This window comes from Hyaena hyaena, unplaced genomic scaffold (genome assembly GCF_003009895.1).
Source record: "Hyaena hyaena isolate Hyena2069 unplaced genomic scaffold, ASM300989v1 scaffold_316, whole genome shotgun sequence".
NCBI classification, from domain to species: domain Eukaryota; kingdom Metazoa; phylum Chordata; class Mammalia; order Carnivora; family Hyaenidae; genus Hyaena; species Hyaena hyaena.
This window is the reverse complement of record NW_024080946.1, coordinates 921,568-936,746: the sequence shown is the minus strand read 5'-3', so window position 1 is coordinate 936,746 and position 15,179 is coordinate 921,568. Positions and strand designations below refer to the sequence as shown.

The 15,179-nt window shown below is 49.7% G+C and overlaps 1 protein-coding gene across 1 annotated transcript in view; it reads right to left on the bottom strand.

Annotated features, from left to right (window-relative positions):
• The window catches only part of EEFSEC (eukaryotic elongation factor, selenocysteine-tRNA specific), a 215,008-nt gene extending 210,880 nt beyond the window's left edge, over positions 1-4,128 (bottom strand). The window contains exon 1 of the mRNA XM_039248618.1: positions 3,633-4,128. Within this exon, the coding sequence (XP_039104549.1) occupies positions 3,633-3,948 (316 nt within the window). The 5' untranslated portion in view covers positions 3,949-4,128. The remainder of the gene's footprint in view (positions 1-3,632) is intronic.
• Between the last annotated feature and the right edge of the window lie 11,051 nt (positions 4,129-15,179).

Sequence of the window (15,179 nt, the reverse complement as noted above, 5' to 3'; positions counted from 1 at the left end):
GCCCGAGGAGAAATCCATACTAAGGGCCTAATCTAAGCCCAACACTTACCGCCTTACAGGACCCGGCCCCCAACCCTGCTACCTTCTTCTTCGCCGCCTCCCCACGTGCCAGGCTGGTTTCCAGACGCAACGAAACGGCAGCAGTTATCTCTGACTCCAACAGACAAAAAGGCGGGTTTAAGCCACAGAGCCTTGCCCAGGGTTTCCTCCACCAGGAAAGCTCTTTGTTCCCTACCATCTCCTACACGGCACCCCCAGCACAGTGCCTTTGGCCTGCGTGCAAAGCGCTCTGCGAGGTCACTGCACACTGGACAGTGCCCCCTCCCCAGCTCTGCTGTGAGCTCCGAGGAGGAGGGAGAAGAACCACATGCGTAGCGTACCTACCAGGGGCCAGGCCCCATGCTGATTGCCTTCCGTCCGCTAACCCGTGGAGAGAGTTCTTTGCTCGCTATCACCATCCAGCCCAGGAACTTACCGAATGCCTAGCGCACACGAGGCTCGGGCCCAAACGCTAAGAGCAGGCTGGTGAAGAAGACAGACTGGATTCCTACTCTATTCTCGTGGAGGATGGAGACCATGGACAAGTAAACACATACAGAGTATCCGACAGTACAAAGGCTGTAAGAAAATAGAACAGGGACATGAGAAAGTCCACGGGGCGGGGGGAGAGGTGAGGACACTTTAGCTAGGTAGGTCGGAGGAGCCCTCTCTGACGTGACACTCAAGCTGAGATCCAAATGAGAAGCCAGATGTACGGAACAGAGGGAGCGGCAGGCACAAAGCCTGGCCCATTCGATAAGCAGAAACGAGGCCGATGAGACTGCGGGTCAGGAGCAAGGGGTGAGGCTCAGAGGAAGACAGAGGCCAGACCGCGGGTCCTGCGGCCCAGAAAGAGGCTGGGTTTTTTACTCTAAGCACAAAGAGAAGCCACTGGGAAGTGCTGAAGCCGAGGGTAGACACGATCCGATGGGCCTCTGTAGAAGGAGTTCGCCGCCTACTGTGTGGGAATGGAGGGGCAGGGAGAGGGGGACAAGGGGCCAGGTGAGAAGAGCAAGGGCCAGAATTGCAGGGGTGCAGCTGTCAGAAGCAGGGGCCATGGCTCGAAGGCAAAGATGGCTGTGACTCTGAGTCATGACGGTAACATGGTAGTAACCAGGTCCAGGTTAGGGACAGCAGAGTTAGGCAGACAACAGCCCGGGGCGCTTTACTTTATCTGAAAAACAGGGCTACCACCCCCCTGCCTTGGGGTTGTGGCATACGTGCAGGTTCTTAGCACCAGGCGTGGGCCGGCGCGGGTGCTCGAATGCGCGTGCCCTTCCCCTCGCTCTTCCTCATTTCTCCGCAAAGGGTGTGAATCTGCTCTCCCGGAGGAAGGACAGGGGCAGCCTTGGTCTCCCCATTGCACTGTGTTCGGGTCACAGTTTAACACCTCTAGGAAGATAAGGAAAGTCTCCTCACTCAGCAAGTAAGAAGAGCCACGATGCCTGTACAAAAAGAGAAAAAAAAATATCCCTCTTCTTTCCTTCTACGGTTTTACAGGCCAAACTAAGGACCCACCAAATCCTTGGGGGCCTTGTCATTTGATGATGGGGGAAAAGGCGGGTGCATGAAAACACATCCTACAAAGAGGCTCTTTCTAAATGCATGCGTCAGGAGGGGCCAGGCCTGGTCTACAGTGACCTGGGGAAGCATGTGAAAGAGCTCCAGCTTCGGGATCAGGAGGACCTGAGCTGTGCTATTTACCGGCAGCCTCCCTGCAGTCCCGATTTCTTCAGCTGTTACATGGAAACCACCACGCTCCTTGAGGGGGTTTGTCTGGGAAAGCGGCAAACGTGCGACAAAAGCAAAGCCAAAATAAAGAACTGCACGGTTGCTAAGTGCCAGCGTGTAGAAGTTCCAAAATTAGGCTCAATGGTCACACAGTAAAGGAGAAAGTCAGGCCTCAAGCCCGGTTCTGACTCCGAAAGTATGTCCTTTGCTATTCACCTACACTATTTACTAAAAAAAAAAAAAAAAAAAAAAAAAGTGCCTTCTTGTTTTATTTTAACCTGTCTCTTCCATCTCCAACCTAGACTGGCTCAGAGTACGTGTCCAAAAATGGACTTGGATGTGACTGACCAAACAGAATTCAGTTATAAGGAGAGGGGAGGAGAAAAGGGCAGAGAGGATCACATGCCCCTTAATATCCATCTGATGACGGAGACATGAATAGAAGACTTTAGGCAGTGTGACCTTGGGCCGGTCCCTTCTCCTTGAGCCTTCGTTTCCTCTACTGTAAAATGGAGAAATGACCTCCGACTGCCTACAGCATGGAGGGGGGGGGGGTTAACAAACAGGAAAGTACTTAACACACGGCAGCTGGGACCCCACGTGCCCAATGACCAGCGAGGCCATCTGTCACCAAGCCCATGAAACCATCTAGGAAGATGTAGATTTCCGCATGTGCCTGTAGGTGTAGAGAATATCATATCACTGGAAGGAAACCGAAGGCAACGGAAAACAGGGAAGATGACCAAGTACCTGGCTCAGCAGTGAAGAAGAGACGTGACTTTCGTACCATGTGCTTATATGATTTCTTCATTTTCCTCTTAAAAACAGAACATGTTTTAAAGCCCTGTCCACAGATTTAACTGTGGCAACATGCGTCCGGAAAACTAATCCGCAAAGGTATGATAGCGGCTTCCTCTGGAGAAATGGGACGGGCATGGGGGAACTTCTGCCTAATGTGTAATGTTCTATTTCACAAGCAGAATGTATTTACGTACTATTTGTATAATTAAAAATTAACTCAACGGGACATCTTCAGAGGGCATTTTGGCAGTACCCACCGTGACTGAAAATGCACGGTGCCCTCGGCCCCAAACGGGTTCAGTTCCAGGAGCCTATTCTACAGACATGTTAGCACCCCCACCAGACTTGTTCTGGAAAATTCACTGACGCATCGTTAGCAAAAACTGGAAACGAGGTGAATGCCCATCATTAGGAGTTAGTTAAGAAAACGCTGGTCCTAGCGGCCAACGGAATTTTCTATGAGCTTTAAAAATTACGCAGCTCTGTGTGCACTGGGTCGAACTCTTAGTGTGGAGTAAAATAGTGTACGTGGTGCTACCATTTTGTGAAGAAGAGGAAGGGGCTACACGCGCACGGGCGTGCTTGTCCCTACGTGGGGTTTTTCTGAAATGACACAGGAACTGGGGACAGCGGCTGACTCTGCCAAGGGGACCAGGAGCCCAAAGAGCCGAAGAGGGGAGGCCTTTTCTTTTCTTCTCTTTTTTTTTTTTTTGGTGACACTGTTGACATACACCCTCTTCGCAGTCTTTGCGTTTTCTCACTTGTTCGTGTATTACAAACGTTATCTCGTGGGAAAAAAAAAAAAAAAAAAGAATAAACCAAAAGCAAAACCAAAAACTTCAAGGAAGCCGCCTTCCTGCGCGGTCGTGCCGGGCGGTCAGCGCTGCCGAGTCGGCCGGGCCGCGAGTTCGAGCCCCGGGGCGGCCGCTCCCTCGCCGCGGGGCGTCGGGCGACCCGGGCGGCCGCGGCCCACGCCCCTCCCCCGGCCCACGCCCCTCCCCCGGCGGCGGCCCGGCCGCCCCGCCCCCCCCCCGCCCCCCCCCAGCCCGGCCCGCGCTCACCGCCAATGATGGTCCGGATGAGGGAGGCGTGCCCGGGGCAGTCGACCAGCGTGACCTGCAGCCGCGGCTCGCCGGGCTCGGGCGCGGCCCCGGGCGCCGCCGGGGACGCGGGCAGCGCCGCCCGCAGGCGCGCGGGCAGGGGCACCGAGAAGCACGAGAAGCCCAGGTCGAGCGTGATGCCGCGCTCGCGGCTCTGCGGCTGCTTGTCGAAGGCGGCGGTGGAGGCCGTGGTGCTCAGCGCCCGCGCCAGCGCCGTCTTGCCGCTGTCGATGTGGCCCAGCACGCCCACGTTCACGTTCACCCGCCGCCCGGCCATGCCGCCGCCGCCGCCCCGCCCCTCCCGCGGCCGCCCCTGCGGTCCGGCCGGGTAAGCCGCCCCCCCCGCAACCCGCGCGCCGGGCACGCCCGTTCCGGCCCCCGAAGCTTCCGCCCTCCCGCCGCCCGCGGGCGCTGCCTGGCGCGCAGAGGAGAGGGCGCGGGGTCGGAACCTGACCCGGGGCCACCGACGGTGGGGCTGGACGTCACCTGGCTCCCGCCGCCCGAGGCCTCGCGGAGCCCGAGGCTGGGTGGATCCGTCCGGCCGTCCGCGGGTTCGTGGCAGCGGGCGCTGCCTACTCCCGGCTCTTTCACGTTGGGCTGCACTGGGGCGGGGGTGCGAGTCAGACGGTAAACGGGACCCTTAAGGTCTGGAAGCAGACCCTTTTGGGGGTGTATGAAGCCTTCCAGGGAAAATGAATGCAGAGATTAAAAGGACCAGAAGCACTTACAACGAATGGTCGGGAAGACCTCTCCCGCCTTGCTGATTGAGCTGAGGCTGGAATGTTGAGAGCCAGCCAGCCCTGGAAGAATCTGGAAAAGACTTAGAAGACGAAGACAAAGATACCGTCTCTGACCCTGGAAGTCTGTAGCCTGGCTTCAGGAGAGGCTGTCGAGCCCCAAATTGTAAAATGTCGTGTGCAGGTGCGTGTACTGGGGAGAGTGCGGAACTCTCAAAAGATTCTTCAAGTGTCTGGAACCACTAAGAAGGTTGTCATCCCCAGGCAGCAGCCGGGGCTCACAAACAGGCGTCTGCGCTGGCTAGGCCGATGTCACTCAAGGAGACAGATGAGCAAGGCTTAAGATGCCAGCGCATGTGGAGACCGGAGCCGTGAACAGCACGTAGAGGAAGCTCTGCTCACCTCCGGACGATTGATACCAGGCAGCAAGGCTAGCCCGGCATCGCCCATCTTCCCATTTTTCGAGAGAAGGGAGCATTTCTATAGGAAATCTGACTTCTTACATGTCAGCAACTAATTTCGCTTTTGACTTCAACACCATGGTAGGTAGCCAAGCACCAAACCCACTCGATTCTGCCTGGCAGCCAGTTTGCTGTCTGCGACGAGCCAGGCCATGCTCTGATATGTTCACACTTGGCAGGAACTGCTCCCTGATGCCTCCTGTGGTCCAGGCCCTGCACCAGCACCAGGGTCCCCGAGAGAAGCAGACACGGTTGGTCAGTCCGTCCCGCAGCACAGGGAAGTCGAGGGCACGTGTGGGACAGCTGACACCACGCAGCTGCCACTCGAGAAGACATGTGCATCACACAGGATGAAGACTTAGGGCGGGGGTTTAGAGACGGGCACCGCTAGGTGCTTGCACACAAGATACCCAGACAGAAAAGAAGCTGCGTGCTAATCTTACTCCGAATAGGCCTTTCCCGGTATAGTTTTAGTCTGCACGTGTGGCCTTCTAAAATGTCACAGGCAGACACGCTGGAGAGTCGATTACAGGCTGTGATAGTGCGATGTATAGTAAATATTGTAGGGGCGCCAGGGGGCTCAGTCGATTAAGCGTCTGACTCTTGGTTTTGGCTCAGGTCATGATTTAGCGGTTTCGTGGGTTCGGCCCGGCGTTGGGCTCTGTGCTGGCAGCCCGGAACCTGCTTGGGATTCTCTGTCTCCCTCGCTCTCTGCCCCTTCCTGTCACTGGTGCTGTCTCTTGTCTCTCTCAAAATAAATGAATAAACTTAAAAAGAAAAAAATATTTATTTTGAAGGGCGCCTGGGTGACTCAGTCAGTTGAGCGTCCGACTTTGGCTCGGGTCATGATCTCGGGGTTCGTGGATTCACGCCCCACATTGGGCTCTGTGCTGTCAGCTCAGAGTCCACCTCAGATCCTCTGTCTCCCTGTCTCTCTGCCCTTCCCCTGCTTGCTCCCTCTCTCAAAAATAAATAAATTTTTTTAAAAAAATATTTATTGGGCCTTCCTCCTGCTCCTGGCACAGAGCTCCAAAAACCCTTGAAACTTCCTGTGATGAGAATGAGGTGCTTTTGTTACGTTGCTGAGGTGACTGGAAAGCACCTAAGGGTGGGGACTGGCTTCCAGAGGAGCCAACCAAAGGATTAGAGTTGGAACTCTCACCTGACCCCGGGGGAGGGGAAACAAGAGGAGCTGGAAACTGAATCAATGGCCAATGATTTTTTCAATCATGCTTGTATAGTGAGGCCTCCCCCAAATCCCCAAAGGGCAGAATTCAGAGAACTTCCAGGTTCAAAGAGAATGGTGAGCTCAGCTAAAGCATGGGAGCCTCATGCCCCTTCCCACATATTTTGACCTATGCATTGCTCTTTCTGGCAGTTGGAGTTCAATTCTTTTTCTTTAAATGTTTTTGTTTTTGATTTTTGATAGAGCATAAGCAGGGGAGGGGCAGAGAGAGAGAAGGAGACAAGGAATCCACAACAGGCCCCAGGCTCTGAGCCGTCAGCACAGAGCCTGACCCGGGGCTCGTACTCATGAACCTCGAGATCATGACCTGAGCCGAAAGTCAGATGCTTAACCAACTGAGCCACCCAGGCGCCCCAATCCTTTTGTAATAAACTTGGAATCCAGTAGTAAGTTCTCTGAATTCTGTGAGCTGCTGTAGCAAAGTAATCGAATTTGAGGAAGGGGTCGTTGGAACTTCCGATTCAGGGCTGGTCCCCGGAAGTGTAGTGACAGCCCGGACTTGCACTTGGCTTCTGAACGGGTTGGGGGCACTCTCCTAGGACTGAACCCTTAACATGTGGAAGCTGATAACATCTTCAGTGTCAGAACTGAGTTGGACACACTTTACCCTTCACTCCTAGGCTCTGTGGCTAGCCTGATAACAAAATTGATATAAGACAGATTCACAAGTTAGCCAGGCAAATTTAGTTTTGTACTTGGGAGAACTCAAAAATATGAGACTCAAAGAAGTGACCAGAGCAGGTAGCTTTTTTTTTTTTTTTTTTACATTTTTAGATAAAGAAATAATAAGTTTGTGAAGAATTGACGAGAAAAAGAAGCTCGGGCTTGGCATAGCAAATTAGCGAAGAGGTAAACAAGGTTTATTTATATAGCCTTCTGGGCCCTGAATTCCCTATCTCTGGGGCTAAGGATGTCTTCTGCCTAGGTACCCTTCATGTGGGAAATTTATTTCCTGTTTTCGGGGAGGCAGAAGCGGGCCAGCATGTTTTTGTTGCACGGTTTCCCAAGTAACTTTAATTCCAAATAATCCATAGGCCAAAATGGCATATATGGGGGCACCCTGCCCTGAACCTTAACACGGTTAAAAACAAGACAACTGGCCCAAAATGGAGTCACTTATGCGAAGCGCTATGTCATCAAACCGAGAATGAACTTAGTTACAAGTTTGGCTCCCCCAGAAATGGAATCTTAAACCAGCTAATGCCTAGTATTACTTCCTTGTTCCTATGCCCTGAGTATAGTGCATTTGAGATTCATCCATGTTGCTGCATGGGACCACATTGTGAGGTCCTTCTCGTCGCTTCTCACCGAGTAGATGGACCACCATTTTTTTTTTTACCTCTTCATCCACTGAAAGACAGGAAGACATTTTACTAGAAGTGCATTGTTAGTTTTGAATTTTAAATTATGCAAAAGTATTACCTTTTCGATAAATAAGTAAATTTTTTTAATGTAAAATAATGTCAGGGTGCCTGGGTGGCTCAGTTGGTTAAGCATCCAACTCTCGATTTCAGCTCAGGTCATGATTTCACGGGCGTGATATTGAGCCCTGCCTTGGGCTTCAGGCTGAGCGTGGAGCCTATTTAAGATTCTCTCCCTTCTTCTCCCTCTGTCCCTCCCTCCTTTGCACGTGCTTCCTCTCTCAAAAATAAATACTTAAAAAGTAGAATAATGTCCTAAAAACACCAGTGGGACTAAGATCCTTTAATTTTTAGTCCTTAAAGAGTGGGAGAGTTATAAATGCTTTCTCACTATTTCCTGTAGATGGACTCTCCCCCACCACTCTCCTCTCTGGCCACCAAGAAACTGTACAGTCCCGCAAATGGACAGTGCCGATCCACCCTGCCCTACACTCATCCAATAGCTATGCCTATTGCCTGCCACACCTTCTGGAAGCTTCCTCCGTGCCATGACCCACACTAGTCACAGGTTTAGGAAGTGAATGACAGAAACCTTCCATGAAACTGACTAAAACAAAGCAAAAACAAAAACGGAAAGGAAATCCATTGGCCTATGGTATAGTTAAGAGTACAGGCTCTGGCAGCTGTCTGCTCATGCTTGAATCCCACTCTGCTGTTTGAAAGCTGCGTCGTCTCGGGCCAGTTACAAAATCTCTTTGTGCCTCAGTTCCTTCATTTGTGAAGTAAGAGGACGGCGCGGTTCCTAACTCACAGAGTTGCAAGGATTAAATGAAGTGGTATTTGTGTAGCACCTACAGCAATGCCTGGTAGATAGGAAGGGCTGTGTTATGTCTGTTAAGTTAAATAAATAAACCTAACTCAAAAGTCTAGAGGAAGAGCCCATGTTCATGTCAGCCTCATCCAGGGGCTCAGACGATGGCACAGAGCCACCAGCTTTGTCCTTCCCTCCTCTGGGTTTCTCCCATTTCCAGGCAGGTCGTCTCCTCATGGTGACAAGATGGCTGCCAGCACCTCCATCCTTACAATCTGTGTGTCCCTGCACCGAGCAGAGAAGTGAAATGCTCTGCCTAGCCAAGTGTAAGTCATCGGCTCACTCCAAGGGCCAGGAGGAAAGTAGAGCAAACTCCCTGTGGGTACTGGGGTGCTGTCGCCAGCAAAATACAAATCCCATCATGCCCCTCTCTTGTGAATTCTGTCTCTGTCCTGACATCGATTCCACCGAGTTGAGTTTGCTTTAGGCCAGGCTGGTGCTCTAGGGCCACCCTCCCTCCCCCCACACCCCCCCTAACCCACCATCCTAGTAGACTGGGGATCCCTTAACGTCTTTGACTGCCCAGGGCCTGACACAGGCTAATGGTCCTGTTTCTTGAGTGGACTTGCCCCCAAACTTCCAGCCCACAAATACATCCTCCTCTGCAGCAGACTTTGGGGTCCCCTACGGTTCCACAGGCTGGGCACGGTCCCTGGGAAATAACTGACAGGAAATGGCCTGCAGAATTGCGATTATTTGGGATTTGTTCTTAATGTTAATGCGATGCTGGTTCCTTTCTGTTTCTTTAATGCCATTTTGTACGAAGGTAGTTCAAAGTTCTTTACAAGCAGCTAGTAATTAATTCAACTTCATTAACGCCAATTAATCCAGGATTAATTATAAGTTTGCCCAGAGGAAGTTATTATACTTTGCTCTTTGATTTAGGTTTTGGCTTCCAAAGATTCTTTTAGGAGTGAAATGGAAATTTCCCTTTTCTCTGAGGGCATCCACCTTGCCAGTGACTGTGTTAACCATGTACCTTCCTCAATATGTCACAAATTCACCTCGGATGAGACTGTCACTCAGGCCACCAGCTGTGTGCTACACGATATAGCCAGCACTAACCAGACCTAACGCCCCATTAGCCACAGGGTAAGGAAGAGAGTGTCCTGGCCAGAACTGGCCCCCCACAACTTCAAATCATGGCCCTATCTCATGCTGGCTGGGTGACTCACCCTTTCTTCTACCTACATATGGACAGAATAACGTTTCACGAGATCATTACAATCTACATTGGCCAGTGTCCACTCCCTCTTTTCCTGAAAGGCTCCTTGATTTTCCTTGGAGGCATCCCACCTCCCTGCCTCCAGGCCACTGTGGGGACGGACTCCACTCTAGCTCCAGAGTGAGCCTGAGAATCAGGCCCAGTCCACCAGCCATAGCAGTTGGTTGGGTCATGAGCACGTGACCCAGTTAGCACGGTTGGAGAAAACCCTGGGATTGTTTCCAAGGCAAGCAATACAAAAGCGTGCTCTCTGACACTGGACTAAAACCTATAGAAATGTGTCCGGGCTGTGCTGGGATCCCAGGGAGCCTGGCCTGGGCAGGCCAATGGGCCTCCCTCCTACGATGTCCGTGTCCTCAAACCTATGAGTATGTGACCCTACATGGTAAAGGGGACTTTGCAGGTGTGACTCAGCTAAGCTCTTGAAATGGGGAGGTTATCCTGGATTATCCTGTGGATTATCCTTATGAAATCACAAGACTCCTTATCAGAGAGAGGTGGGGGGGGGTCAGAATCAACACATGGCATCACGAGAAAGGCCCCACTAGCCATTACTGTCTTTTAAGTTGGAAGATGGACAGGGCACCTGGGGTGGCTCAGTCGGTTAAGTGCCTGACGTTGGCTCAGGTCATGATCTCGTGGTCCACGAGTTTGAGCCCCGCATCGGGCTCTGTGCTGACAGCTCAGAGCCTGGAGCCTGCTTCGGATTCTGTGTCTCCCGCTCTCTCTGCCCCTCCCCTACTCATGCTCTATCTCTCTCTCTCAAAAATAAATAAAAACATTAAAAAAAATTTTAAAAAGATGGAAGATGGACACGAGGCCAGGAGTGAAGCTGGAAAAGGTTGGGCAGTGGCTTCTCCCCTAGGTCCTCCAGAAAGGAACAAAGCCTTGCTGACACCTTGATTTTAGCCCACTAAGACCCATTTTGGACACTGATCTCCAGAACTGTAAGTTGGCTTAAGCCACTAGGTTTGTGGCAATTTGTTACCACAGCAATAGGAAATGAATGCAAGCATTTAATTGGAGTACTGAGTCTATTTTCATATTTATTGCATAAATGACTATCTCCTAATTCCCTCCCACCTGGTCAGGGGTGTAGAGGCTCGCTCCCCATCTTAGACCTGAGGATCACTAAGACTTACGTAGTAAACAACCTGAGTGCCTGTCTCAGATCTGCTGCTTTCATCCAGGCCACCCTGACCTCTGACCCCACTGCCATGTGGCACAGCAAGGCTGACACTGGGATTCAGCAGATGCCACCAGGTCTCCCCACTGCAGTGGGATGTGCCCTGCTGAAATGGAAACACTGGTCCCCAGCGGAGGAGGTTACAACAGGAGACAGAGGACGAGCCCGTGCTAACCTGCCCCCTGTCCCCAGCCTGGCTTCCACCGCTACTCTCCACGGCAGTTCCCATGAGGCTCCTGGGGTACTGTTTCAGCTGAAAAAGCATGACAAAATTATCTACTAAGGCAAGGACACACACAGAGAAGGCAAATATCGTGGGGGGGTGGGGAACTCCATGCCTTTATATTCCAAGGCTCTGCTACCACTTAGCTCTTCCCAATGCTAGAGCCCCTTGTAAAAGATCTCATTTAATTTCCTTTGCAATCCCATATGTGCGTGTTGTTACTGGTGTTTTACATCCCAGGGAAGGAGACCTAGAGAGAGAACTTGCTCAGAAAACACCAGGATTTGAATCCAGGTCATCCACGCAGGACCCTTCTGCTCCCTCCCAGTGGATCCGTGTTTTTTGTTAGGTTCATCCAACCCCAATGATGCGCACCATTGTCATAATTTATGTCCTATCCAGGTACCACCTACCGCTTCATATGTTTCTTTAAATTAACCCGCTTTTTGACTTAAAAGTATTTTCCTATACACAGAGAAACGATCACTTGCAATAGGAACCACACAAACCTTGGTTTCAGAGCCTCTAGGGAGAGCAGCAAGTGCTAGAAAGGGGTTAAAGTTACACTCTGCCCCTCTAAGACTTACTGAAAGAGAATTAGAAAGGCAATCATGTTCTTACTATAAAAATCAATATTATTTCGTTGTATGCCTTTGTACCACCTCTAAGTCACCAGCCAAATTCTCTTTGTCCGCTCTGTGCCCAAAAGATCAGCCTAGGGCTGAAATAACAAGCATGCCAATGAGGTTGGCAATAACCAGAGAGGAGTATAATTCCACATGTAGGTGAGGATGTGGAAACTCAAGATCACTGAATAAGCCAATTTGTTTTAAAAAGAGATTCCCTCAACAGGGTATTTCTTTGACTTCCTGGATTCTGACTGGCTGGGGTCTCGGGACCATGACTCTGAAATGCACTCCACGCTTGGGAATCATTCCACTTATAATAAGCATGCTAGTCTCCTTGGGGGACATAATTCTCTCAAAAGCTTTAAATGCACGTTCCCAGCCGCTGATCACCAAGCACATGATCTCCCTACAACTAGACTGTCAGAAAATGAATGAAGAGAATGATTGACTTAAAGAACATAAACCCGACGTTGTGACCTGTGAATACCACAAGATTCAACAAAAAACTGAGGATTCTAAGCAGAAGCTGGGAGTAGCGCTAATATCTTACATTCTGATCACATCCTTCACTTTGGCTGAGAGTCTGATCAAAAGGGGGGAATTGCTAAAAACAAGAAACTAAGCTCAAATGGACTCACTTATGCTAAGCCCCACATCACCAGACCAAGACTTAGTGTTGGTTCTCCAGGAAATGGAATCTTAAACCTTATCAGGAATCATCTGATCAGCACTAGTTAATCTGCCTGCAAGACCCTGCATCTCCTAAGGGAAAGTAACCTTGTAATAACCAACCCACTTCTTGTGTCTAGTGGGACTTTCTTATTTCTGCTCCTTTTCATTTTGCGCAGCTCCTCGGAGATCCTTTCTGCTAATCGGACGCTGCCTGATTCATGAATTGTTGAATATAGCCAATAACATCTTTAAAATTTGCTCAGTTGAATTTTGCTTTTCAACATGGCAAAGGATATCAAAGGATATGGATCAACAGCCAGATGAAGAGATACATTGGACGAGGTATGGGGAAAGAGCCTGAAGCTCCCACGTTCTCTCTAAGCACATGACATGCCCCCAATCTCCAGGTGTTCATCAAGCTCTCTGAACACTTTTGGGTGTTTATCAAGCTCTCTGAACATTTTGGGTGTTGATGGAGGCTTCATTACATGGGCATGGTTGATTAAATCACTCACCATTGGCAGCTGATCCAACCTCCAGCCCCTCTCATCTCCCTGGAGGCCAGGGGAGTGGGACTGAGCGTTCCAACCCTTTAATCACTTCTCCTGCGAGCCAGACTCCCTCCTAAGGTGCGGTCCAAAAGCCACCTTATTAATGTCACAGACCTCCAGCTCTCATCGCTTCAGAAATACCAAGGGCTTTAGGAGTTTGATGCCAGAAATAGCACAAAGACCTGTTAGAAAACAAAATTCATTTGAATATCTGATTGGCTTCATTCAATGATTCATGAATTGGGAAGCGTCCGTCTCAGCAGATAGAAGGGAGCTCTGGGGAGCTGTACAAAGTGGAAGGCTTTTATAGGAAGAAGGAGGGAAGAAAAAGGAAGATTCTAGCAAAGAGTGGGTTGTTTCAGGCCAGGTGTCCTTCCTCTGCAGGAAGGCAGGGGTCTATTAAGCAGAGTACCTCTGCCAATAATTCCAGATTGACTGGTTAAAGTCATATTTCTGGAAGGTGTTGAAACTGCAATCAGGTTAGGAATTAAGTTTTGTTGGCTGCCATGGAGCTTAGCACAAGTGACTCCATTTTAGGCCTGTTGTTTCTTTGTTACCAGACCAAGTATGCATTTTTTATGATAAATCACAGTATCACAGCTCCTGTGAATAATGCTGCTATGAACACTGGTGTACAGCTGTCTGCTGAGTCCCTGTTTCCCGTTCTTAGCATATGCCTCGGAGTGGGACTGCCGGGTCATATGGTAAATTTGTGTTTAACTTTTTGAGGAGAAACAAACTGTTTTCCACAGCAGCTGCACTATTATACACTCTCGTCAACAATGCACAATAGTTCCTATATCTCCACATCCTTGCCAATACTTGTTTTGTTTTTTTCTTTCCCTTCCCCTTCCTTCCCTTCCCTCTGCTCCCCTCCTCCCTCCCTTCCTTCTTTCCCTTCTGTCCTTCCTTCCTCATTCTCCCTCCCTCCCTCCCTCCCTCCCTTCCTTCCTTCCTTCCTTCCTTCCTTCCTTCCTTCCTTCCTTCCTTCCTCCCTTCCTTCCCTCCTCTCCTCCTTCTTCCCCTCCTCCCTCTCTTTCTTCCCTTCTTCTCCTTCTTCTCCTTCCTCTCCTTTTCTTTATTTTTCATTATAGCCACACTACTGTGTGTGAAGTAGTATCTCAGTGCAGTTTTGATTTGTATTTCCCTGATGACTAATGATGCTCATGTGCTAACTGGCCATTTGTATATCTTCTTTGGAGAAATGTCTATCAAGCCCTTTGCTCATTTTTAAATGGGTTGTTTATTTTTGTGTGTGTTGAGTTGTAGGAGCTCTTTATATTTCCTAAATATTAATCCTCATCAGATATGTGATTTGTAAATATTATCTCCCATTTTGTGCATTATTATTTCATTCTGTTGAGAGATAGGCTCTTTTGATGCACAAAGGTTTTAAATTTTGATTAAGTTCAACTTATCTATTTTTTCTTTAGTTGCTTAAATATGGTGACATATTTAATAAACCACTGCCAAATTCAGGATTATCAAGATTTACCGCTATGTTTTCTTTTAAGAGTTTTATAGGCCCCCAGTACAGGCTTTTGATCCATTTTGAGTTAATTTTTGTATATTGTATAAGAGACCAACTTCTATCTTTGGCATATGAATATCCAGTTTTCCCAACACAATTCGTTGAAGAGATTGTCCTTTCCGATCAACCCATTGAACGGTCTTGGCACCCTTGATCATATACGTCAGGGTTTATTACTCTTTATTATGCCTTCATGAGGCAGCAGTGAGGGCAGAGGTAGGTTTGACCTGGGCTTGTGGGTTCAAAGGTCAGGTGTGAAAGAAGTCAAAGCAAAGAGGCAGCAGAAGGGGTTGAGAAACAATTGGCTGAGATCAAACTTGGACTGGAGAAAAGAGGAGCCAAGGAACCGGAGATGAAAGAGCAAGGGTCATAGAAGTAAGAAAATGAGAGAGCTGCAGGTCTGAGAGTGTCACCCGGCACAACGCTGGAATGTAACAGTCCACGCAATTACTTGTATAGATGTCATTGCGTTGACAAGGATGTTCAGCACCCATGGATGGAAACCTAACTCAAACTATTTTAAGCCCCAATGTCAGTGCCATTCACACTGCAAGTAGGGCAGAGCTCTATATGTAAGAGGTTGCATTCGGAGTGTCTGCCAGCTTTCTTCTCCTTTGTGTTGGCTTCATTCTTAGGCAGTCTTCCCATGGAGTGGCAAAGATGACCTGGAAACCCATGACTCAAGTCTCTTTCTTGGTATTTCCAGTAAAGGTCCCAGGACTCAGTGTCAGTGGGCTGTCTGCTCACATTTGTGAACCAACTATCATTATGGGGCAGGGGGGAGGGGTGAAGGGATACTTTGATGGGCCAGGCTA